The sequence below is a fragment of the Schistosoma haematobium genome, chromosome 2 (genome assembly GCF_000699445.3).
Source record: "Schistosoma haematobium chromosome 2, whole genome shotgun sequence".
NCBI lineage: Eukaryota > Metazoa > Platyhelminthes > Trematoda > Strigeidida > Schistosomatidae > Schistosoma > Schistosoma haematobium.
This window is the reverse complement of record NC_067197.1, coordinates 12,065,173-12,093,122: the sequence shown is the minus strand read 5'-3', so window position 1 is coordinate 12,093,122 and position 27,950 is coordinate 12,065,173. Positions and strand designations below refer to the sequence as shown.

The window sequence follows — 27,950 nt, the reverse complement described above, 5'->3', positions numbered from 1 at the left end:
GTCCACTATCAATAAATACTCACCTTTTGTATTATAATACTTAGACCAGCCATCACATTCCCGAATACGTTTTTAGGACAAACAGTATCATCTGGGATGCGTATGAGTCCGTCAACTAGTTAACTTGTATCGAGATGTATTTAACCATAACTAAAAACTAAAAATGCATGAGACGAGCGGATGCGTTGCTTTCTAATGTAAGAACTCTAGAGATATTGTTATTCATAGAAAGCGATTTTCTTTACTTATAACTGGATACATTCAAGGGTACAGATTCATCTTCAGACTTGAAGTGAGGAAATGCAAGTAGTTAAATGTTCAAATGTTGAATAGATCATCAAAGGAAAGTTATACGGGAACTATGTGCTTCAGATAAAATAATAAAATTAAGGTTTTAGTAACTAGTTCGAGTAGGGAAATAACACACAGTTGTTTCGATAATTACTATCAGGAATTTAAGTAACAAATTACGAACCTTTTTTAGGATGAAACAGTCGGGAAACTGAGCACAAAAAATTCACATGCAGTATAAACATTAATAAAGTAAGAGACAGAAAAGTAATAATAGGTAGACAAAATTTGAGATTGGCACATGATTGAAGCTGGTTTATACTAATCACTGTGTACGGACAAAATAAATTCTAGGAATAGACTCGGACTATTTACTACTAATAAAGTAGTCTGAGTAAAATATTAGAATCGTAAAATAGGACGAAATTGATAATGACCGGAGTAAACACATGGTTTCTGCAAATAGATCTTTCACTTTAAGGTTGAAGAAGAGTTGATCTGCTGATCAACTAAATCAAAATCTAGCTCATATACTGCATATTGGAACAAAATTGCTTCGACAGAGAAAAAATAGAAATGAATTCATTCTGTTCCTCAGCTTCTCGTCATCTTGAAGTCGGAAATTTCAGTTATTAATATGATTAAAATAACAAACCCAAATCCAGAACGCAACATATTTTGATGATAAGTCTACCATCCGTAATGACATGGAACATAATTTCTGCTTAACTTATCTTTCATTGATGCTCGTCCAAGAATGATATTTTGCAATGGGATGTGAACGAGGTAACAAATTTAGGTTCTTATATCTTACTGTAAGACAAAGAAAAGATGGTACTATATAAAAGAGTATACACAAGACAGAAATGTGTCAACTACGTCAACTTTTATCCCGCCAGCTGCAAACGATATCTTGTCAAAAACGCACCTTAATAGGGCTAGAATGTTGTACTCAAACGATAGAATAAATAAGAAATTGGCTTTAAAGAATAAACTTGATGAAGATGTATACTCGAAGATATTTATTGTGAAATTTGGAAAGTAATATCCTAAATATAAAAAAAATCAACTAATGGCGAAAAACCTATATTCGTCCTTCTCTATTTCAAGTGAGATAAGATATGAGAAGGAATCAATGAAATAATCAAGACGGAAATGGAAAGAAACTTCCCGTTACTCAGCTGATTACATCCTATAATACCAAGCATACTTTATGCTGTTTAATGTGGATTAGTAAACTTTTATTGTCTTGTAGTGTGATATCGAGTCGCGGTTGACTGTGACTACCACTACAAGAAAGTTGCGTACCAGATATCCGAAGGCGATTGGAGGTTGTTGCGATATATATTTGTTGGCAATCTCGTGGTATCGAAAGAATACCGAGATCGTGCCAAAGGAGTACAAGCGGAATCACTGAGCAAACCTAAGTGCGTGCAGGGTCACACACAAAGGAAGAAAGTATGTCTTTAGTACAGTTAAACAAACAAGTACAGTAAAACAAGCACTGGTACAATTGATTATAATAATAATTGTTTCCATTAAACCAATCGCGTTCTCTTGATAAAAGTAGGTCACTGCAGTCTCCCCCAATCGTATCTAATTAATTAATGTTAAATAATGCTGAGTTCATATTTTAAAAATATGGATGTTAAGTTGACAACAAATAAATAATATAAAGATTCGTGTGTTCAGATATTAGCTCAACTTATTTTTGGAGTCAAATAAATACATACCACTAATCTTTTTGCTTCTAATAAGTCATCTATTCGAGTTCTTCTGTACCAAGCACAAGTCAACTAAGTATTCCACAAATATAACGGCGACAAGCAAAATACTTTGTTGCTGAAGACATTAGAAATAGATTTTGTTTCATGACTACTTTATTGTAAACATTATGCAGTTGAAAAAATGCTTGATCAACTTGTATGTGGCTTCAAATTTGTTCGTTTTGAAACAAGCTTTAATCTGGTTACTCAGAGAGAATACGGTTCATGAACGACGCTAAAGTGACCTTTTTGGTACCCACAATTTGCGCAAGATAATGGATTGATTGGAGTTAGGCACTAACACTGTTGGATACTGGCTCAGTTGTTCAAAGGTTAAGCTTTCGCACGCAAGGCCGAATGTCCTGGGCTCGAGTCCCGCATACAGAGTCGTAGATACACACTCCTGAAGAGCCCCATACTAGGCCGAAACGGCCATCCAGTGCTTCCAGATTTTCGTTGGTGGTCTAGCTTAGATCGACCCGAGAATTTAACTGTCAAAATATCCACAATTTGTTTGCAAATACCAAGTAGATACATGTAGGGAAAATCATTGGGACGATTGGAGGATAGAAAAAAGTTTTTAGCTTAATTCTGTTAGCTGCTAGTCTATCAATGCTTATTGAATTTGAAGAGCATTAAGAACTTTGAACGCTTCTTTGGTTATTGATTTGTCATTTTTCATAATTACATTGGTCAAGCTAGTGAGTTATTAGTATTTTCAAAGAACTGCAACTTTTAGCTTCTGTTAACCACTTACAAAGCTAAAACCTTAACATTCAAGTCTTGACTGATGAACAGCTTCATGAATTGTTGCATATGGGGAACTATGTCAAATAACAATGTATAAAATGGCTCTGTGTTTAATATTAACCACTTGCAAATTTATTCATCTAATGAATTATTTATTAATAAACTTAACAGATATGCAATGTTTTAAGTTCGTATTACTTAGCACCACAAGGCATGCTAGTAGTCACTCGAATAACGTGTCACAGTTAAGCAACTTATATATTTGGTGTAACATTTTCGGCAGAACTTGTGGGATGATGAAGTGCTTCCGTTGCTTGATAATAGTTTGAAAATATTTGTAATTATTTAGTCTCACAATACTATGAACATCTGCATATGTACGTTGCAATCAATTAGTAAATAGTAACTATCCCCAATCTCCCTATTTCGGGGAAAATTTTGGGAAAATGGCACAAAAACTCTGACATTTCCCCTAAATTGGGAGACTGGGGACTGACCAGGGACACTTTGAGGAAAGCACACAACTGCGTCACAAGGCGAGCCTTCACACGGGATCCTCAAGGCCAACCAAGGAGAGGAAGATCAAAGAACACATTACGCCGAGGAATGGAGACAGATCTGAGAAGAATGAACAAAGAATAGATAGAACTAGAGAGGAAGGCACAGGAAAGAGTGGGTTGGAGAATGCTGGTCGGTGGCCTATGCAAGTAAGTAAGTAAGTAACTTAACAGAATACTCAGTTACCTTTAAGCCCCAGCTCGGACCATCGCGACAAAAACTTACCTCAAGGAAATTGTCACATAACGTACCAGTTAAAATCGCACGACAGTAACTTCACAACCACAAGGAATTGCGCACGTTGGTCTGTCATGCCATATTTGTCGGGGTCAGATTTTTCTTATCATGACCAGGCGTCTATGCTTTCAGGCCAGAATAGCACAAGCTGTAAAATGGGGTTGTTAAAGCCTCAATCTTGAACAGATCGAGTGTCTGTTTTATCACAATGAGGATAAAATATATAAGTAGACGAAAAAATCTGGGAGCACATTAATAATATTACGACATATAACAAAAGTTAGATATAATGTTACAACAACAGACCGACTCCCATTTTGTGATTTGATGTGCCAGGCTACGTCGAGCTCAGCGCCAATGATGGCTTAGACATTCATAATTTAATAACACTCTTGTCTGCGATACCCTTATGATCCAAGGATACCTACCCGGCCAAGTCAGATGTCAGGGATTTCGTGACCGTATATCTGACTCCAGTTAGATAGGACACGTGATCGCCATCGAATGATCCATAGAAACGATTGAAGAAACGAAGCGAAATGGCACGCGATGAAGAAAACGTGTAAGCCTATTCGATTTAACCAAACGTGAATCAATATTTATAGTCAGTCAAAAATAATTTCAAGACATGTGATGAATCGGATAAGAAGTGCACACGCATACGCTCGTATAAAAGTCAAGTTTTGTAGGCGAATAAGTGGAAAGGTCAAATGTGATTCGAGAAGAATGAATATATTAGTCTGTTGAGAAACTAGAACAACCTATGTGGGATCGACGTAGGACCAGTCACTACAGGTTTGAACGAGTTTGCGGATATATTTGGAAGGTTGTCGAAAGTTGGGGAGAATTCGAAAGTTGAATTATTTTTCTAAAGTGCTCTCAATGAATTCTAACACACAACAGGAGGATAATATTATCTCTTCTCGGACTACGCACACACTGAATTCATGTCGAGTATAGTGTTTCGAACGGCAGGCAATTTAAATACATGTTTGTGTTGTTTCGGTGTACGTTTTGTCGTGATCGTAAACCACGATGTTTAAGATTGGATGAAAGACCGTTAGAACCTCATATTATACGGGCCATTTTGAGCCAAAGTTTCTCAACTTCTAGACAATATTTTATGCAGCTTTTTGACGGGAAGAGTATGTCATGCAGGATGTTTCACAATCATCCTTATGATAGCTCACGGGTGACTTGTAATTCAAGAACTAGGAGATTGTCCTCAGAAAACAAAGGGAATCCGGAGTCGGTGCCGCTACGATAACCGTCAGTAGATGAAGTGATATAATTGTTAAGGAACGAGTTCGGAAGCAGATCACGGCTGTATTTGTGAAGACGATGAAACCTCAGATCTCCACAGGTAGGCGTATATAATTATCTTTAGATTGTGTCACGTGAATGCAGTTACTGAGTATCAGTCGGCTAGTATCGAGTGTATAACCTGGCACTTATGCACATCGCTCCAAGTTACAACGCATAATAGGTAAATAGAGATGAAGTTCACAAGTTAAATCCCTGAGTAGTAAAGGCAGCAACAGTAGCGATAGGACTAGAAGATAGCACGACTAGAAGACGTGACGCAAGAAAATATAAATGAGTGTGCTTTATGACTTACGGTCCAGTCAAATATCACGTGAATAAATCCCCGATCAGAATAATGATTTTTATGACTTTGTTTTTGTGAAAAACCAATAATGCGTTAACGAGCACTGACAACCTTGCATCAACTCTGAAACCTTAGCGGTCCTCAAGATAGTAAACTTTCGCCTAGTCCTGCCCGTTGATTCCAGTACAAGAGTATCAGCTTCCACTGAGTGAGTCGTCTATTTCACACATGCGTGGTTTATTTACAAGCAAACCAGATAGCATCACACTACAAAATAATAAAATCATACCGATACCTCGTCAAGGAGCATAGGCTGCCCACCGGCATTTTCCATCGAACTCTGTCCTGCGTAATCTTTTTCACCTAGCTAGCTCTTCTAACCTAAACAAAGCAACAAATGCAGATGAAGGCAGCCAACGTAGCAGCAGCCTACACAACAGGAGGCTTAGACATACAAGAGGAAAACAGCGAGATTCCGAAACGCAACACGGGGAACACCAACCTAATCACAACTGATGGAGAAGCTCTTAAAGTGGTGGGGAGCCTATACATATTGGTTGCATGATCGGATGAAAAGGAGGATCTGATGCAGATGTAAAGGCAAGGATTGTCAAACCAAGGACAGAATTTCTACAGGTGAAGAATATATGAAACTCAAAACAACTGTCAGCCAACGTTAAAGTCAGATGGTCTTATTTCGCGGGGCTGAAACTTGGGGGACGTCTAAAGCCATCAAGAAAGTACAGGAATTTGTAGACAGTTATTTGTAAAAAAATACTGAATGTCGGTTGGCCGGATACCACCAGTAACGGCCTATTGTGGGAAAGAACAAGCCAGCTGAGGAAGACTGTCTCAAACAGTTTGTTGGAGAATCCTAATGTCCATCCTATGCTTCTCCGCGGTGGTTAACATGCGCCCACTCGTGCCATTGTGTTGCACAATCTCTATGACCCCAAACAGGGAGTCCTGAAGGAACGACAAATTTAAGTCATGTACAGTTCTATTTTATATCACCTTCCCACCTTCTTCAATCAGTCCAGAGGTAAGCAACTAAGGCGCGACTGGAATACACTGGGGCGACATTTGTAGTACATGTCCAAAGCACGTAATTGACTTTCAGAATTATGGGATCAACTGAAGTATCGTCACCCTGCCTGAACAAACGTCGTCGAAAGTCGGCATTACTGGCGTGATTTCGCTACTGAATTTCACTAATCCTTAGGAGACAAACATCACTGAATACCCAGAGTTGACTAACATCCTCAATGTCCGGAGACAGACTGGATGAATTTCTGAGTATCTATAAGTTCAGTAGATTCGGCGGAAATCTACTGACTTCTCCTAGCCTTTCGATTTGAGTTACCGGTAGATATCACTGCTTTTCCACAGCTTTTTGGATATCATGCCAAGCTACCTCGAGGTGCGTATAACCTTCGTAGTTGACCAACTCCTCCAGTGGTTTGCGGAGTAAACTCTTAACCTTTTCATCATAAAACTGAACTTTAAGGTGTTTGTTTGCTGTAACTTTCCTACGTCCAGACAAATACGTGCTTGGACTAGAAAATGATTCGTGCTTAAAAGTCTGCTCCAGAATGAGTGACAGTTTTCTATAGAGCCTCTCCTGTGATGGCTAATATTAATGTGGTCTATTCGAGTCAATTGTTGAGTCGACTGTAGAGGTCGTCGTGTTGTACGATGTCTTTTTCTATGCTTAAAGTTAGTGCTTTCTCTAAATGGACGGCTATCTTATTATAGTTGCGGCAGACAATCGCCGTTATCTGTTTGCTGAGCCGCGGCACCGCAAGATTTGCCTAAGTGCCTTTCAGTTTGGTTTAGTCTACCTATTTGTGGTTTTAAATCATAGACGTCGCAAATTCAAGAGGCTAGGTTCATTGAGTGTGAAGATGGCACAATTATTCAGTGTTTGACAACACTTTTACCAGTGACACCTTCTAATATAACTCGTACCCACCAAGAGAAATCAAAAGACAGAATCGAGGTGATCAGAAGTTGTATTTGACGATTGCCAATATATCGGAGTTGTCTGATCTAGTCTGGCTAGCGATTGCAGTAGATGTTGAGCACGGCGTTTCCACACGTGATCTGGTGCGGATGCATGACCCAGCGCCTTCAGCTAAGTGAGTCCATTAAAACATGTGGTCAGCATCCAATGTCGAAAACTTACAGAGCTATTTATTTTGGGGATTTATTTACCGCTACAAGTGGAATCTGGAGTGTTCGGGCGCGTTCCTCTCTTTGAGGAGAGTGCTTTTATACCTAACGTTGTCATGTCAACCTAATGTCTCGCAAACCGGAATTATGGCCAATGTGCGTTCATGTAGTTATATGACTTGTCATATTATGATGTAAAGTTCACTAAATAACTAGATTATGTCGTGAATTTTGGTATGGCTATAACTTTTATTTGCCACGTCTAACTGAGTTACGCTGGACATGCTGGAATGATATCCCAAGTCATAGTAAGCTCAATCAAATCGTTTTTTAAATAGGCCGTCAATGAATAATGCTACTGGAGAAAGGTTTGTTGCACTGCAAACTGTTTTTTTTGCGTGAATGACTGTTGTCTTCAGTCTCAAAATATCGTTTGTCTCTGTTAGGTGGGTCTTACCGGCCTATAATTCATGTTTTTGTTTACAGGCTTAATTATCTACATCAACGTCTATTTTGATTAACATGTCTGTGCAAATGAATTAATAATGATGACACCTTAGTTTAGTATTCTTGGCTGTCGTATAATACAATTAGTCGATATAAGTATAGTGCTTGAAGTATATAATGGAGCAGCTCAGTTTAGTAAGTAGAGCTGCTCACTCATTTCTTTTAGTGTGCTTGAAGGTCAGAACTAGAAAACGATCAGTGTGAGATTATGTATGCGTTACAGCGTATAATGCTCCAGGAAGTTGAAAGCTTAGAATTTGTATAAAACAGGACGAATCACGAGGATGTTAGGTTGACGTATCATGTTTATCATATTCCCACTAACTGACTGTGGACAAACAGAAAAAATCATTTTGGCAACTGGGAATTTTAGTTTATCAGACGCCAACTCTTCTTATCTATCTTCCCGTTAAAACAGACGCAGATGCATTAGAATACTTAAATGAGGGCAAAACAATATGGTATCTTCCTAATAACAAACCTTCATCAGATCGATAGCATCCCTGAACTGTTCTCAGGTTGTCAGGTGCCTGGGTTTCATAATTCTTCCGAAAACAACACTGTGTCTACAACTACTGGACACTCAGTATTAGTTTGACTAGTTGATGGGATAGGGTTATCCATAATACTAAAGGACACAACAAACGGGAAGTCGTTTTCTTTCAATGCTCTAGATAACATCATAAACGAAAGTTGGGAACGAACATGTGAGCAGTCAGAGTCCCAGCGGTAGCAATATATATTTTAGCTAAAAAAAACTAAATTTGGTTCTCGATATCTACAAAATAATACTAAAAACACAACAGACTAACATTTTATAACACAAAAAAGCGAGCTTGACTGAGGAAATACACTGCAGTAGCAGCAAAAAAACCGAGGAAACAAAGTTGACCCAAAATAAATTTGCTCCAACGCCTTGGGTATCACATTAACTTCGGAATTTGAGCACATTGAAACATTAATTTGTGCAGCCACACAAAAAGCGGCGGAAAAATACACAGACGAGTCAAGCCGACGGCCATTGATTACAAAGATGGTGGCAATGATAATTCTCGCTTCATCCTGATTGGTCACTTAGGCGACTGTCAAAATGGCGAGACCATAATTTGTGGAAGAACCAATCAGATTTACGATAACAAGTCTTGTATCTTGGCGCGAAATTCATTCACCCGTTTGGCTAAATAGAATCCTGGTATTATAGCTGTTGTTAGTTCGTGATAAAAACCTTATATCTGATTCCTAACCCAAACCATCAACTGTAAATCATAATCCTTATCCTTCAAACTGCTTTAAGTAGGTAGACACTCTCAAGGTCACTTTAGCGTCGCTCAATGTCGTCCCTACGACCTACCAATTGCTTGATGAATCCATCGTCCAATCAGATTAAAGCGGCATTTTCGACGTTCCGGCAAGTCAGTTATTCTGTGGTTTCATTTATTTCAGTTGTGAATCAACTTCTGAATTGCTTCTTCTTTTCTGGTTCCAACAATGCAGGAGGATCAGCCGTTCAAAGTTGGTAAGTTTTAAATTTGGTCAAGTACTTGACATAAACGTTTATGTCGTGTCATTTTTAAATTAATTTTCTTGTAAATATCACTTAATACAATCATGCGAATAATTCTGGATTTAGTAGAATGTTTATTAAGCTGGCCTCATGTCAAACATCAAACCATTATGCTTTCATCACAATTTCAGATTCATATTTGTGTAGTAACCCAATCTCCCAATTTAGGGGAATCCGCTATAGAAAATTTTGGGGAAATGACACCAAACCCACAAAATTTCCCCGGAATCTTATTGCACTTTGGGAAAACCGACCTATATTTATCATAAAACCCCCAAAATCGTGCGTAGGTTTCGCGTTTTTCCCCAAAATTTCAGTTCTTAAGGACTGAAGGTTTACGACTCATGTTATTCCTTTTCTAGTGTGCTTTTATAAGTGTCTAGTCTTCTGTTGAATCAGTCAATTGAAGGTGCGGATACCACTGCTTCGGGTAACAGGTTCCAAGAATTAATGACACGGCACGAAAACCTGTATACCACGGGTATTTCGTTCGTTCTTGGCTTCTCTGCTCGCGTGTTATGTCCTGTGAGATGTCCCAATCTAGTGAGAAGAAAAAGATAATACATTAGGTCCAAAATGATTTCTCAATATTCTATGTATTAAAATCAGATCACCTTAATCCTCAATAGGACAGAGTAAAGAGGTCCTGCTTTTCAAGCCGCATTTTGTATGGTAAACCCCGTTTTCGAATTGCATGGTAGCTGCCCTCTGTGATTTTCTCAGGATATTTGAGTCATCTATTAAACAAGCACTTGCAGCCTGAACGCAGTTTTTAAGCTTAGTTCTCACTAAGGTTGTGTATACTGTAGTGAACATGGTAGTATCTAACTTTGTGAATATCCATCTTAAAGCACACAGGGTTCTAAACCCCTTAGCTACAACCTCCCGGCAGTGGGCCGTGGTCTTAATATCATGACTCACTGTCACCCAAAGATCCTTGTGAGACCGGACCGCAGGTACAAGTGCTTTCCATATGCTGTACCTATTTACCTTTATATCCTCAAAGAGCATGTGGACACACTTTGCGGCGTTGATAGGCATCAGCCACTATTTAGACCAGCTAATCACAATATTTAAGTCTACCTAAAGTGTGTATGCATATGTGTCTCTTGTTATTTCTCACCAGATTTTTACATCAGTGTATAGTAACATTGGGGACTCAACCATACTTGGGAGATCATGTACATACAGTATAAAAATTAAAGGACCTAGGACGGAACCTTGCGGTACTCCACTAAGCACTGGTCTTCAGGTGGAGCACTTCGAATTCACTCTTACTTTCTGTCTACGACCTACTACACCTTGGCCAAATGACATTGAATATCATAATTATTGGGGCCACCATATGTTGTGCGATTTGTACCAAGATTTTGGGATGTAGTTCATCCGGTCCTGCTGACTTATCCATGTCTAAAGTGCCAAGAGATTGTGCTAACTGCATTTAATATTTTCTATGAGCTTCCCGGATTTTAATTATGCACTTATTTCTTACCAACCTATAGCGTTCCATAGTAATTGCTGTGCCAAAGCTGATGGCACCGTCTCAACATTTCTTTTGCCTTAGTAAATCTCGAATATCTTGGCCTGTTTAAGGATAGAAGTGCTTTTTTGGGACTGTCCAGGGTATATGTGGTTGAACTACCTGATTGTATAACTGCCGGAAATGAGTTCATGTATCTTCCACTGATGTCCCTGAGTCGATTGGTCATTCGGCTCTCTCACATTGTCCGGACATTCTATGTACCTATATTAATTGTTGTTCTGGTTGTCAGAAGAGGCAACGGCCTCAAGATTTTCGAGGAATCTCGGCATTCATCATGAGGCGTCATGATGATGCACACTGACCATGTTTCTAGTTGTTTTCGCGATAGACCAGTCAGTTAGGCCCAAATAACGTAGAACCTGGCACAAATTTCCATCGAACCAAGCTGGAAAATCACGTTAACACAACGGCATGAAATTCTCAAGATGAATACCAAAACAATATCTAATGATAAAAATAATCACGCATAGAAAATTTGATTGGAGATGAAAGAATTAATTGAGTGAAAAACCTAAAGTAATTTTTAAACGTGAACCCCAAGGTTAAATAAAGTCTAAGTAGATATACACTGTTGCGATCGATTTTTAGCGTTGTTGCCCACGTTTTTTGACAGTTAGTAGTAATAATCGGTTCACATTAATCATGGCGCGCATTAATAAAAGGTGAACATTAAAAGTGCAAACAACGTTTTTAGTAGTGTGAAGTACATTCGAATTACCCTCTGTCCCTTTACTTTACGACCAATCAAAAAGGTAGTCTTCTGAACGTACGTTGAAGAGTCTAATTTCTCGAATTCGGTAAAAAAAAGTGCTGTTGTTATTACCCCAGTTGTGTTATTTCGTACGCTTGTTTTGAAGAGCGAGAATATAATCTGTTCAAAGGGATATTTGTGTGTTGGATTCCTAACAGATCAAGAGTTTGTTAGACAGTTCCAGGTAACCGAAAATTTAACAGTAATGGACCTAATTACGATTATGTATTCGAAGTGAAAATGTTTAGGTCGCATTGTCATGTGATGTATGAATTTATCACAAAACAGCTGACGAAACACAATCATGTTCCTTATAAGTCCAAGACAGATGCGAAAAAGACAATCAACATGATGAAAGATCGAACAGCTTTCTCAACAGACGCGGCACATCAAATCGTGGTTACAGTGTCAACTGGTTTGTCGTACGTGGTATTAGCTCAATTTCCAGCTGATAATGTAATGAAACAGATCTTTCGACGTGTACAGCATGATAGTCAAGCTTCCTTTCCAAATCCAGGTTCTTTGAATGTACTAAATTTACCCTCTGAATAATGTAAGGAGAGAGATTTTCTTACTTCATGATGGTAAGGCGGGCGACAAAAGAATTTCAATATTTTCCATATAACGGGTGTTTAAAATATTTTTTTCTCATGTATATTACGATACGTTAATAGGACTAGTCACGTTATATCAGAATTAGAATTCACGATCCATAATAGAGGTCCAGATTAACACTAGATAATACTTTATTCAATACAACTAACAAGTAGTCACACTCAGTGGGTCCGGAGTAAAAATCAATGACGGAAAGGGGAATCACATATTTGATAGTCCGTAGGCTGTGGCTGTTTGTCCATGCTCAACGATCAATCATTTTACTTTCACTGGTTAGCGTTTTTTAGCGAGTTAGTTTTCTACGGGATGGGGTCGCTAACCCCATGCCTAACCCTCCTCCTCTACCCGGGCTTTGGACCGGCAGTAGCTCTAGGAGAGTTACAGGCGGAGTTTTTTTACTTCCGCTACCACACATCAGTTTCCTACATTTAGGAATACTGAATTTTTAAGCAGTGTCGTCATTAGTACGTTGACAGGACATTCAAGACCTCGCTATCTTTGTTTAGTCACCTATACACAATTCATGCTATGAGATTCTGCATGATTTTTCCATTGGTTTACATTCTAATGAATGACGAAAGTAGGAATTCGTATGTCTACACACTTAATAAATCAAACGAATTGTACCAAACTTTAAATCCATCAGGTATCATGACTGGCCTTGAACACTCAGCACCATCAGCATTTCGTTAAGTATATCTGAATACAGTACAAGAAGGTCGTCTGTTCCATCCGAGCCAGTGTATATGGCGGATACTTCAACAATAAGCGAACCTTCAGCAACTTTATATGACAAAAGAAAATTTTCCTTCCCATATTCGTCATTTGGCAGCATTAGCTTTCGTACTGGTCACAGCTGCATTTTAGAGTCTAATAGTCATCATTTTACATATAGAATGAAAAAATCAAGGGGTTAACAAATCATTTAGATCGGGAAACCAGCAGAACGTAATGGTCGCAGTAAATGTCGTGGATCGATGCCACGTTTTGGTTGTTACTAGCTTTATTCCGACTTACTACGCTAACCAATATCATACGTCTAGGTAGTCGGTTGTCGTGTATACGTAAGCCACCTAAATTAATGAAGATTCACAACATTGCCAACTGATTTTCCTTCTTTTTCATACCTTCGGTGACTTAGTTCGAATTAAATAAAGATCAGCGATAGGTGAACTCTTCGTTTTAGTTTCATTTTTGCTAGGCTTATTGATTCAGTAGTAAGAATGGATGTTGTTTCAATTTATCTTTCAAGTGGGTAACAATTTTCCTTACTGTTGTTTGATTTCAGCCGTTGTTGGTGGAGGAATAGGTGGTGCAAGTTCGGCTTATTTTTTACGAAAAATGTTTGGCAATAAAGTTTCTATTACCCTTTTTGAAAAATCCGGACGAATCGGTGGTCGTATCAAAGCGGTACCTTTTTGTGGAGAAACTTGCGAATCTGGAGCTAGCGCTATTCATTCTAGTAATTATTACATGACTTCGTTTGCAAATCAATTCAGTAAGTTAGTTTATATATTTCCTGAATATTTTGTGAACACCATCTTTTAACAGTGTAATTGGATTCACGATCAAGTTGTTAAAATTAACTTATTGTTTCCAAACAACAATGTTCATCAGATTTGTAAAGTTTCTAATTCTTAACTGCCACATTGTTCTACTTGATTTTTTCTTAATACATTGTCTCAATCAGACATCGCACAAATGATAAGTGCATGTGATTAGTCAAGAAATGGTTTTTATTTTTCCTCAGTAGTTAGGCTCGTTTATATGAAGATTATGAAACAATATCAATTTCTGAACGCCGCACATCAGATCATTTTTCATCGAGAGTAAAATCTTCACTATACCAATAATGTATCCCTTTGACGGTGAAAACAATACTGCAGTTAGTATACAACTTTAAACCTTCAGTATACATTCATTTAAGATGAGTTTACACGTATAATTTTTTTCAATATTCTGATTACTAGACATAAAATTACAAATTAATTATCATGAATTATACATTTTCCAAAATCAGTAAAGTGTTTTTCAAACTTAATCTACCTTTTAATTTTCTCATTCAGTATCATATCTAAGTAGTACATTTAGAGCATAAATCTCTTACAGTAACGCATTGAGGAGAAATTCCTACTCTCTAAAGTATTTATTTTGCTAATGTAAGGGTATACGCATTTATTTCAGTGATATGTTACATGAATACGACTATCCACTACAATGTTCAGATTGACAAAAGTTTGAGTTGTTTTATTGATCACATTTTCAGTAATTTTATTTTCAAGTTTTCTTCCTAAAATTTGTTATCAAGTCCGGTAAAATTCAATTTCTATTCTAATGTTGATCTAACTTCATTGAATTAATTATTGTGAACAAAATAGTTTGAGACTTTTCAGTGTTTATTTTTTGTTGTTGTTTAGATAGAGGTATTGATGCTTGTATTAATACATTTTATGTTTTTGCTTTGTAGAAATACCTTTGGTTCCTTTAAAAAGTGTTGATCATCGCTTACTTCTTTTTGAAGAAGGTTATAAACCAGTATTTTCAAATATTACTGATCAGACAGCATTTCTAACTCCGATTCACTTATTTTGGCGTTACGGCCTCAACTTGCTTCGTGCAAAGTTTTATCTAATGGCTAGAATTCGAGAATTCACTCAGTAAGGATGTTTAAATGATAAATTTTATGACATTTGTCAACTGATGTAATATTAAGGATGAGATATTAGGTGTATACTACGCTACTATATATATATATATATATATATATATATATATATATATATATATATATATATATATATATATATATATATATATATATATATATATATATATATATTATTTATTTATTTATTTATTTATTTATTTATTTATTTATTTATTTATTTATATAGGTTACGATACGCTTCACATATATACCTAATTAAATGTTGACTCGTTATGATTAATGCAATCCACCTTTCAATGTGTGCCTTAAAATTTGAGTTATGTTTATTGAATAAGGTTGAAAATACTACTGGTTTACCCATATCAAAGTACCTGGAGTATAGTGGAAAACTGTGGTTTAATGGTTTATTATTGAATGTTCAACATTGGGCTATAAGAACACTTGTTCTATAGACAGTTAATATGTCAAGTATACTGCATTTTGTTTATTCGCATTATGTACTGATACACTGAAGTCACAGCCACACCCATTATGACTTATGAATACAACTTGGTATGGAGATTAACAAGATTGAGAACATGTCGGAACCCTTTTTGCTACTGGTTGAATGAATGTGTATATGAATTATGTATATGAACCTATCTATGTAATGTGCAGTAAGTTTGAGTAGGTGCGTATTTCGCTTACAATAAATAACCCATACCTTCATTCCTCACTTGTCCTGGCCTCGTAGTGGCATGTGACCTGGATTCGTCTAATTCATCAGTATTACATCATATTATAGATTCTTTTAAAATGTTATTTGATGTTTTTCTAAGTGAACCTCAGTCGATCGCTTTACCGCACTTGCTGTCTTTTTCTGTGTTCCTCTAAATCCTGGGCTTTTACCATTCCATGCTTTCCATTCTTTAATCTTAGTCATTTTTTCTAAATGACATTTCTTATAATTGGCTTTCACTACGGTGGATATTATTTTTATTATTGTTTTCCTGTTTATAATTTTCATTTTTCTTATTTTGTCTGGGTGTTAAAGTAGGATATGACCAACCTACACTGATAAATATTCGTGCCAGAACATACATTGTCTATGATTAACTGACATCTTCCTCCTTATTTTAAAGACCTTATTATTCCGCTTTTGCTCAATTATTTATTTCATCATTTGTATTTTTCCTGTATATTTTATAGCTTTCAAAATTTCAGTCAGTTTTTTTGCATGTTTCTGTGACAACCATATTCCGAAGGTTTAGTTTTCTTATTATTGCTCCTACATTATTTCAACCTCTTGTGATTTTCATCTAGTCGTGCTAATCCGGAATGGGAACTTGATTCGACAGATATCTATTTCAGGCTCTCTGTTGATGATGTCTGTCTCTGTAATAATCTATATGTTAATCAGATAACATGATATGATGTTTTCTAAGCTGGAAGACCTAGCAATGACAGCAGAGAATGGATCTCTATCGAATTCCTAGACAAGATTCAAGAAAGGAGTAACAAGAAAACCTCAATTAACAACAGTCGAACAAGAGCAGAAAAAGCAGATGCACAGACCGAATGCACAGAAGCAAACAAGCGAGTGAAGAGAAGCACTAGAACCGACGAATGGGAATACGTGAAAGACCTAGCAATGACATTGGAGAAAGCTGCAAGAGAAGACAATCTGAGACGACTATATGATACGACGAAGAAATTAACAGGGAACTATAGTAGACCATAGAAACTAGTCAAGAACACAGAAGGCAAGAGAATCACTAAGATTGAAGAACAGTGGGACTGGTGGGTAGAGGACTTTGGAGGACTGGATTGTTGAATAGACTAACCCCACTGAATCCACTACATATCGAAGCAGCACCTACTAACCTTCCTATGGGTTTCATATCATCAACAGTGGAAGGAATGAAGATGGCCATCAGACAAATGAAGAATGGGAAAGCATCAGGACCAGACAACAAACCGGCTGACACACTGAAATCAGACATGGAGGTAACTGCAAAGGTGCTCCACATGTTATTCAGAAGAATTTGGGAGAAGAAACAAGTGCCACTAACGGACTGGAAAGAAGGATACTTTATGAAGGTACAAAAAAAGCAGATTTGAGCAAGTGTGAGAACTCAGCTACAGAGGCATCACATTACTATGAGTACCAGGGAAAGTTTTCAACAGAGTGTTGTTGAACCTGATTGAAGATTATTCACTCGACTCTCAACTTCGATATCTACAGACGAAACCGCAACACTACAGATCATTTTTGAGCAATGAAGTGAATGGAATTCGTCACTATACATGAACATCATTGACTATGAGAAATCGTTTGGTAGTGTGGATAAAAGAACCTTATGGAGCCTTCTTCGGAACTGTGGTGTATCTGAGAAGATTGTCAACATCATACGAAAGTACAGTTATTTGTAGAAGATACTGAATTTCGGTTGGCCGGACACCACTAGTAACAGCCTACTATGGGAGAGAACAAACGAGGTTTTAGATGAATAGGAAATTAGAGAGAGACACTTGAGGTAGGTGTGAAGAATATTGTGGAAATCATCAAACTGCATTATGAGGCAAGTGCTTATTTGGAATTTTGAAAAGAAGAGGAGAAGAGGAATATCAAGGAGCAGATTTCGTTGTGAACTGGAAGCAGACATCATAGGGAGGAATATCAGATGGGAAGGACTATCCCTCACAGTGTTTGTTGGAGAATCCTAGTGGGCAGCCTATGTTCCTCTACGAGGGGTAACAGGCGTTGGTTGGTATGTAATATTTTGTTGGAATGGTCAATAAACATTCGTTTGTATTGGTCATATACAGGGGGATCGATCTGATATTTGTTCAAACGTTATGTGCTCGTGAGTACCCTTAATTTGCATTCTTTTTCTAAGGAATTAAATACACACTACTCTATGAAATCAATGACAATACTTCAACTTTGTAAGGGCGGTTGTTTGTGGTTTATATGACTAAAAGATTACATAATTAAATACTGACATAGCAATAACTATCTGTATCTAACAAATGTGATTCTAATTATATCTTGTTAATTGTTTATTTATAGAATTTATACTTTGCAAGAATGTGGTGAATGTTTCACTTCACCCGGTTTACTATTAAAAAAATTATCTAAACATTTCCCTGAAATGACAAAGTGTACTTTTGCTGAATGGATGCGTAAAGAAATTGGATTAGACGAGAAATATATAAATGAATTAGGGTTTGGAATATTTTCGAGTAATTATTGTCAGAATTCAGTAGATGCTCATGCATTTGTCGGTGAGTTAATGTAGAGTTGATTCATTTTCTAAATCTATGAAATTATTCAAATTTTACTTTGATGTCCTTTTGTTTATATTCTTGACTACCTGACTACTTTATTACTTTAATGTCTATTTATGTATACTTGACCTACTTCTTATGTAGAACTATTGATTAAAACGTTAACTATTTTACAATTTCTTTTCACTCCTAAGTATACCTGTCAACTTTCAATTTCTTACTTCTTACCTATTATATGTAGTTATGCAATCCATTTCATGGACGTTATGGATGTGAAACATAGAGAATATTCATAAATTACTGGTGTTCGATCCTTAGATGTCTACGGTGCATTGTTTGTTTATTTTGGGACCACGTGGTAAGCAATGTCTGAATGAGGAATAGAGTACTACGTAAAGATAGGAAATCGATTGATGAGGTAGTAAATCTTCATCAACCGAGGTGTTTGGGACATTTGTTGCATATTCCCAACCACCGCCTACTACGATAGTCGATGTTGTCTAGTGGAGGAGTAGTCTGGAAGAAATCTAGGGTCTGCCAAACTAAAAACATGGCATCAGTTCACGAAGTTACTGATAATCGGACTTAGCCATGTTAATTTGTGTAGACTAGCTGGTTGAAGTTCGCGTGATTATCATGATTAATGGCATGGCTCAAAATCGTTTACAATGGCTCAGGCGCATCCATTCTTTGTTTTCTCCCAAATCCTGAGATTATTGATTCTTCATAACTTTTATTTCACTAATTTATATTTTCTTTTCGAATCGTATATTCGATGCCTAATTTTCCCTATTTTTACTGATACTGCTACTGCTTTTACTATTCTGGGATTTGGCCTGACAACTTCATCAACTAATGAGGTATGGTAATCTGAACCGATGTACTTACGTACAGGTTCTACGTTGTGGCTGACTGACTGCATGTAATTTGTTTCAACGTTTACTCATAGTCTAACAGATAGATATTGTTTTTAAATATTTGGTTTTGAGGCTATTAGATCTCGGACTGGGTGAAATATACCAGTAGAACTTACTTTCAGCTGATTGTTCTAAGCAACAACCATATTCTTGTTTAACCTTTTGTACAAAAGTGTCTGGTTTTGCGTCCCATATCTGAATTTAGTATTGAAGAGAGATTATATTATGTAGTATTTTACTCGGTAGTAATTCACGAATATCTTCTTCATTATGAAATCTTTCAAGTTGGTCGTAAAGGATTAAAGTCCTGTTGTATCCTGTCGTATCCTCGACACAGGTGAACGTACAAATCGCAATACGCCAATAAAGTAATATTTAGTTATATTATAAGCGTTTTGTCAATTCATAATATGGACTTCGTCGAATTAGTGCATTTATTCAACCTTGTAGTGTCGGCTTCTATGTTAAGCCCAAATAACCTATTCCAGCTTCTAAACAAACCAACTTATCCATTCTCCTCAAGCTACATTTTGATCTTGTCAATTATTCGCTTATCGACTTTGACTTTTTATATGAGCGTATATGTGTGCACTTCTTATCCTATTCATCACATGTCTGTAACTTATTTTTGTTCGACTATAAATATCGATTCACGCTTGGCAAAACTGAGTTGGTTCACTCGCCTTTTCCACTGTGCGTCATTTAGTTTCACTTCTCTCTCTTCTTCGCTCCGTCATCCTGATTGTCTGCTCAGATCAACGATTGTATAAAATATACGCATTCAAACTTTATTCTCCCATTATAATTATAATTATGGATTTCTACATCATTATTCTTACTATACATTACATACACAATTTGCTCACCTATCAGTTTTCCTTTACAAACTTCATCATTCCTTCGTTCCTGTCGTTATTACAATTACTCTCTGTTTACATTCCTGTTCTTTTCAATTCAATTGTCTTAGCCTGCTGCAGCCAGGAATTCCACTTGTGATTGGTGTTACATACTACTTATATTTGTCAGCATAAGTAGCATACACCATAGTATATTATCTGTATTTTTCCAAGTTATCAGTTATACTGTTCACATCCATTTTTTATTTGTAGATAATGTAATATTAAAGCAAAGCATTGACATAACCTTGATTTTAATCTTGATCATTTTGTTTTTATTATCAATTATAGGAGTGATTTCTTCAGCTTGTACAGTATCTGATGTATATACTATTGAAAATGGAGCTGAACAAATCCCGCAAAAGTTAGTTGAAGTTGCATTGGCCGGCAATCCTTCTGGTGCTCCAAAAGAGTTTATACACGCTACGGTGAAGAAGATTACACGAACCGATAATGATAGGTAATCCTGTGTTTCTAATGAGATGTTTTTCGTCAGTAAAATAGTCATTGCTGTGCTGCTACATAAGACTCCAATAAGACTGTGTATTATGTTAAAGCCAGTCAAGTTTTAGATAAAAATAAACTTGTCTATAAATCCAACTGTTTGACTAAAATGTAGCATTTTAATTCAGTTTATCATGCATGGAAGAAGGTTTTGAATTAAAACTATAAACAAACTACTGTATTTCTTCAATAATTGTGCAGAAGATGTTTTATCATAAAGATTTTGAATTTTAGAGAAAACTGTTCAATCCATGAGGTATAAACTCGAAACCTTTTTGTTCTCTTTCCAACATAGTAGAACTTCAGTAAGAACTATTTTAGCTTATAATTGCCCAATCAGGTTATTGTAGTAATAACATACGATCGTCACTACGAAGTAGTACATGTAAAACAAAAAATGTCCTTAAACTTATAGATGTTAATGTTATATCTGAGCGAAGATTAAATCACGAGTAATTTCTGAGACATAATTATTGACTAATATTATCTATATATTCTTATGGTGTAACTATTCAATAGTTAGATTATGTATATTTATATTCCTCTTATTATAAGCTTTATTTTGACCTATAATTTATTATTGTACAAATTACGGTTCTTAAGCTATGTTCGGTTTATTGACTACTGCCTCCTACGTTCACAGCCACATTCGGCCAAATATTGTACAAATGTTATTTTCTATTTTATGGTACGTTGTGGTCTGTCTGGTTGATATATAAACCGAGTATGTCTGAAATAAACGATTCGATTCGATTCATATTGCGGAAGCTAGTATTTTTGTTCTGGCCTCAAATGGACGGGCTAGGCGGACATAGGACCAATAAGGACGCTAGGCTGCTCATACCGGCTGAACGTCATTGGTTCTGGCACAGTGCTAAGACTGTATAAGTCGTATTTTGATTGGTGGAGAAATCACGTGATAAAAAGCCGGACATCAAGTCATAACAGTTAATTATGAGTATTTTGTATTTTCCTAAGTGTAGGTACATTTAATTATGCTCTTCACCACATTCTGAATTCGAAGTTGGTTTTCATTGTTAGGTTTTAATCATTTAGTGGGATAATTTAATTAACTTATCCAACAGTGTTTTTTTTTCTGCAAAATCTCCATATTTCAACATTTACTCGTGTGAATAAAACTAAATTCTCAATTGTTACAAGTAGAATATATTAGCATTAGAGCCATTGGATCTGATCCCAATAATTAACTGATTGGATTTTTTTAACTAAAGCATGAACAACAAGCTTACTAGAATAAGGTGAATTCATTTATTTCGTGGATTCTCAGTTAACTAGCCTGACGTCTACAGTAATAAGCACTAGACTTTCCAAGTTTAGTATTTAATCTATTGCGATCAGTTTTTGATGAATGCTACCTACACATTAAACTAACCTTCACAATATACTAGCCAAGCTTACCATTGAGTTACTACAAGATGTGCTTGAAATTCTAATAAGAAGTTGTGACTGGTGGAGTTTATACATATCGGAAGGGAAACAGTTGTCACTAATAATGGCATTGGATGATTTCTGCTTTTCATCGAAAATTAAATAAATTTGAGATTGTATCATTGGGAACCGGCCCAGTGGTCCTAATGACTAGGCGTTTGCGAAACCTGAAGATCTTGGTTTCAATCCCTAGTGAGGTCTTGGGTGCACACTTCTAGGTTGAAACAGCTCTCCAGTGGCATGTGGTTCTCACTAGTACTCGAAATGAGATCGATCAGTTAGTCAAACGCCACCTACAATCTGGCACATATATGTACATCAGTTCAAGTTGCCATTATCCATTAGCTCAGTGAGATGAAATTGTCAGGGTAAACCCGAGATTAGTAGGGGTAGTAACAGCTTTAGCGATGACAGAAAAGATAATACATTGGAGATACGTTGTGAGAAAGTGTAAATTGTTAACAGATTAATGGAAAATACTTCTTTTATCAATCTTTAGAAATATTATTGGTTGTTTTGTTTACACATGTACATTTTACGTGATTATTTTGATTTTACCTTAATTATTTGTTTCAGATTACGCTTATCCTATGATCTAGCCGATAATAATAAAACTGGAGAGGGACTTTTCGATTACGTCATATTGTCATTACCACTACATCAAGAGTCCAATATTTCCACTTCAGATGATATTAAACTGCCCAGCTTACGTTATCATGAGATGTGTCGTACATTTTTATCCGGTCAAATCAATTATTCATTATTTGATCTACCGTTAAGTAAGTAGTCACAGTTTGTTTCACTTACGTAGTTCATATTTATTACTGTTGTGGCTTTGGGAACTGATTATATTAATGTTTGCAACCCATTCCGTGTTAATTTATTTATATATATATAACCTTTACTTCATTAACTTTTCAGTTGATATCTTTTTATGTTTCCAATCTTCTAGAACATCTGAAACGCACTCAGTGGGCAACTTTTCTCCCAACCTCAAGTTACTACTCAAATGAAAAGCATCCTGTATGTTCTATAACGCGCTTACCAGTTAAATCACAAGACTCAGATTTGAAAGATGGTGTTTGGAGTATATTTTCTGAATCAAAATACATACTAGACCCAAAGACTGCTTTATCGAAATTGATTTTAAAAGATCCAGATGACGATCACAATCAAATTGATGTTGTACGTTGGCTGGCATATCCAACCTATCATCCTGTTGTAAGTGAATTCAATATATGTATCTGTATGTATTTTGTATTACCTGCTTGTCTAGTAATAGTTGTATGTTTTAGATCTGAAGTGAAGAATATTTCCTCAAACATATGTGTCATGATTGATGGTTGTTATATATTTCAAATAGTCTTTGTATGACTCATTCTAAGTTATCAGTATAGGATTGTGGAGATTGCTGGTTTTTTAAATTGGGATCACGAATTGATCAGTGTTAGACCACCATTAAAAACCTGGAAGCACTGGACGGCTGTTTCGTCCTATTATGGGACTCCTCAGTAGTGCACACCCATGATCTAAATTGTCTTTAATTACACCTGTGTTGGACTGTTTAGTGATTATGTTTTCCGGTTTGGTGTCCGTCAGTGTGACAGTTTGATGTAGTACATTTTCTCCCAGTTAACGTTACTTTGACTACTGTCTTATGAATAACTGATTGAAAAATGTTATGTTACTCATGAAAATAATAATATAGGTCATCGGATAATCCGTTTAATGTACATTCAAGGATCCAAGAATCAGATATCATTTAAGCATTGCTTGCAGGTTCATCCTTACACTAACTGTTGATTAGTAAAAGTTCACACTTGCTTTGTTTTATTAGGACTGACCCATTTGTACTACTCATTTTGGAATCAGGAGCAGTAGCTCAGTGGTTCAGACGTTGTAAATTCAACTACTCTGTCGCAGGTTCGAACCCTATCCCACCTACTTCGGTTTGAGTGACCCGATAGTATTACTAGCTCTCATAATTACACTGTATCTTGAAGTCATATGTAGAAACCAACACATTAAGAGAGACTAAGATGCTTATCTCTGTGATTTCACTTGAATAACGACCCGTCATGTTGCGTTGGTAGTTAGGATCTCTATATCTCTAAATATGCGTTTTCCGCATATAGATAAATATTTTGAAAAAACACAATATTAATCAAATGTTTCAGTATTTAGAAAAAGGTGAGAATACAAATGAAACTTCGGGTATGTTTTATTGTATCTTGATGTCGAGATTCAGTACATGGTAAGCGTAATTGACATTTACGGTATTATTGTCAGTCAACAACGTAGGACCAGGTACATATATGCATCGGTCCAAGTTTCCACACCTCATTAGTACAACAAGATGAACACCAAATTCATAGAAGTAGTTACTTCAATGGTAATAATATATAAAAAAAGGTTGCATATAAGGATATAATACAAGAAGAAAGAATTCGTTGGTAGGATGTAAGATATAAAGCAATTTTAATCTCACAGTTTAATGGCAGATAAAGAGTGTATGCGCCTACACCATTGTGATCGATTCTGAGCCATGTCACCCAAAGTCTCCAACAGTTGGTTACGATAGTACGGTATTATTGAACTTATTCTAATACGAGCGGGCTCTATTACATCTCGATCATTGTTAAAATGCTGTTCCTAATGGAGCAGCGTATAAAGCCTATATTTTATCAATGTCTGAATTCTGATGATCATGATATCATGAAATGTTACTCAATGATCATCTTATTAATTTAAGAGCATATATAGTTTTTGTGTGATGTTTAACATAATTATTGTTCACCTACTTGTCGGTGCTCCTATCATTATAGTTTCAGAATGATCAACAGTTAAAAGTCAATAAATTCTACACTAATTGTATTATTTTCATATGCTATTTTGTAATCATCGTAGAATGATCCAGATACTGATTTGGGCCAGTTCAAATTAGCACCAAGAGTTTACTATCCAAATGCAATTGAATTAACTGCTTCATGTATGGAAATGGCTATAATCGGTGGACGTAATGTGGCGTTATTAATTGCAAATGAAATGAAACATTTAAAACAGGATCAAAATTCAATGTTTACAACGTTAACAAATTTCATAAAAGGAGAAGCAAACTGAAATTCACAATGTTCACAGTTTACTTTGTGATTTCGTTTTTTTCTATTTAGTGTTCATTTGTTATGACTATCTTGCTTTATGTTTCCTTTTTCTAAAATATGATAAAAAGTTCATTTACCCTGTATTTTTGCTAAGAGTATTCGGTTTCGTATTAAACTCATTCGATGAGTTGAGTAGCATTGAATTAATTTCGAGATATTTTCTAATGAGTATGTATTCTTTGCTTGTGATGTCATTTATGAAGTATCGTGGTGTATACTACTGGTGTTGACATATATAAGTAGTATGTATCACCAGTCGAAAGTGGAATGCCTAGTGACAGGAGGTTGAGAAGATCGAAGAGAAGAGAACGAGAACAGAGAGTGATTGCTATGGAAACGAAGGAACGATAATGTCTGGGACAATTGATGGATATTTTGCAAATGAAGTATTTACTGTATGGTTCTCAGATTCTACTAAGAGATTCTGTAATTTTGTAGTCGAATACACTTGTGTTCTCGTTCACTACAGCATAATATATGGATAAAATAGTCTTTTATCGTGAAATTAATTATATCGGTTTTCTTGATACATTATTACATGAGATCATTGTCAAGCTTTGATCGAACTTATTTTCACTAAACTTATAAAACGTGTAGGCAAATGATTGTGATTAGGTTTGCTTGTTAAGATTATCAGTAGTTTAATTCTGTTGAGTGTATGCGATTTAGCTTATAAATAGCCTTCACTTATGTTGTATAACTAATAGTTTGTATATTGTTTATTGTAAAGTGATTGATTGGTAGTTGAGTTGTCGTTTTTTGGAATACAGAACATCAGTTCTATGTATCTTCATATCACTGGATTGCGTGTAATATCATAATATGATTTCATGAAGAAAATTACTTGACTCCATGTGATTTGCTTTCTGATTGTCGGAGGAGATAAGTATTCTGTCTGTCATTAACTTATTTCGCTTATATTCTTGTACAACCAGTGACCGTGGGATGACGATCGAGATAAATACTTACACACCTATCAATCCACGATAAATTTTCCCTTTCTACCTTGATAGCCAGACGGAACGCGAACAAATTAGGCAGATAACGATTCTGGTGTACCATATTCATTCGTGACTCGAAACGCGTACAAGCACCTGATAAGCAGGCAACATAAACAAGAAACTTGACTGTTGTCGAAATAAGTGCAACGCATTTGACCCAAACTGGACACTAAAGATTAGATTCGGGAGAGATGCTGTCACTCACTGATCATAAAGAAGAAAATGCTACGCATACACAACGATTTGCACTGATCCTACCTAAAGAAGCACGGAAAGCACTTACAGGATAGGAATCTCATGCATCCAGTATCATCAAGGCATCCTTCAGTGCTATGCAATTACTGATGATAGAAATGAAGACAATAAGGATAAGTTCTTTGAGATTCTGCAATTGATCATAGAGAAGCCTCCAGGAAAGGACCTGGCCATTCTGATGGAAAATCTAAACGCCAAAGTCGGAATGGACAGCACTGGGTGAGAAGATATCATGCGAACACATGGACTGGTTATGTGAAGGGAACGAGAATGGTGAGAGCTTTCCAAATGTATATGCCTTCAACGAAATGGTTGTGGGTAGCAATATATTCTCAAACAAACGCAGACAAATCTACATGGGTCTCACCGGATCACACTATAGAGAACCAGATCGATCATATTTGAATGACCAAAAAATTCAAAAGGTCAGTAGAAGATGTGAGAACAAAGAAAGGAGCTGATACAACTTCAGATCACCACCTGATGATTGCCAAGACGAAACTGAAGCTAAAGAAGCACTAGACAAACAGCGTTTCAAAACTTCAATGCAACGTTCCTTCGAGATAATGAAAAACTTAACCAATTCAAGATAGCTCTCAGCAACAAAGTTTCAAGCCTTAAATGCTCTTCGATAATGCAATGAGAAGGGACTAATTGTTTTAAATTTCTGAAAAGAAGACTTACATTCTCTATTTAAAGAGAAAATTTCTATGGAGAACAATTGGAGATGAATCAAATAGGCTCCAGTTTCAATGTGCATTAGGTGCTGGACTGCGAGAAACATCGTCAGAAATGGATCTTTATCGAATTCCTAGACAAGATTCAAGAAAGGAGTAACAAGAAAACCTCAATTAACAACAGTCGAACAAGAGCAGAAAAAGCAGATGCACAGACCGAATACACAGAAGCAAACAAGCGAGTGAAGAGAAGCACTAGAACCGACGAATGGGAATACGTGAAAGACCTAGCAATGACATTGGAGAAAGCTGCAAGAGAAGACAATCTGAGACGACTATATGATACGACGAAGAAATTAACAGGGAACTATAGTAGACCATAGAAACTAGTCAAGAACACAGAAGGCAAGAGAATCACTAAGATTGAAGAACAGTGGGACTGGTGGGTAGAGGACTTTGGAGGACTGGATTGTTGAATAGACTAACCCCACTGAATCCACTACATATCGAAGCAGCACCTACTAACCTTCCTATGGGTTTCATATCATCGACAGTGGAAGGAATGAGGAACTCACTTTCCGTTAAGTTTTAGATTTTTCTGCTCAATATAACATTACTTCGATTAGTAGTTTGGAGGTTATGTGACATGACTCATAATCGGTCTTAGTGCGGCAAATGCCTTAACCCTTTATCTTGAGTTGCAGTATTCCTCAATACTTGCCTTTTCATTCCATCTTTTCGAACCGTATTTTTATTGTTTAGTCTTTCTCATAATAATTAATACTACAT

The 27,950-nt window shown here is 36.3% G+C and overlaps 1 protein-coding gene across 2 annotated transcripts; it reads left to right on the top strand.

Moving 5' to 3' along the window:
• The first annotated feature begins 8,858 nt into the window (after positions 1-8,858).
• PCYOX1L_1 (Prenylcysteine oxidase-like) lies at positions 8,859-27,834 on the top strand. 2 transcript variants are annotated; one of them, XM_051214338.1, is made up of 9 exons: positions 11,921-12,332; positions 13,652-13,861; positions 14,831-15,020; positions 15,258-17,877; positions 18,084-18,298; positions 20,406-20,574; positions 22,644-22,846; positions 23,020-23,288; positions 24,893-27,834. In XM_051214338.1, exons 4-9 carry the CDS (start codon positions 17,870-17,872, stop codon positions 24,977-24,979), a joined length of 951 nt encoding a protein of 316 aa, XP_051067492.1. In that variant the 5' UTR covers positions 11,921-12,332; positions 13,652-13,861; positions 14,831-15,020; positions 15,258-17,869; the 3' UTR covers positions 24,980-27,834. The 2 variants fall into 2 exon arrangements, with proteins under 2 accessions (XP_051067493.1, XP_051067492.1); XM_051214337.1 differs by lacking the exons at positions 11,921-12,332; positions 15,258-17,877 and adding an exon at positions 8,859-9,406 and having other exon boundaries at positions 24,975-27,834.
• Positions 27,835-27,950: the final 116 nt, after the last annotated feature.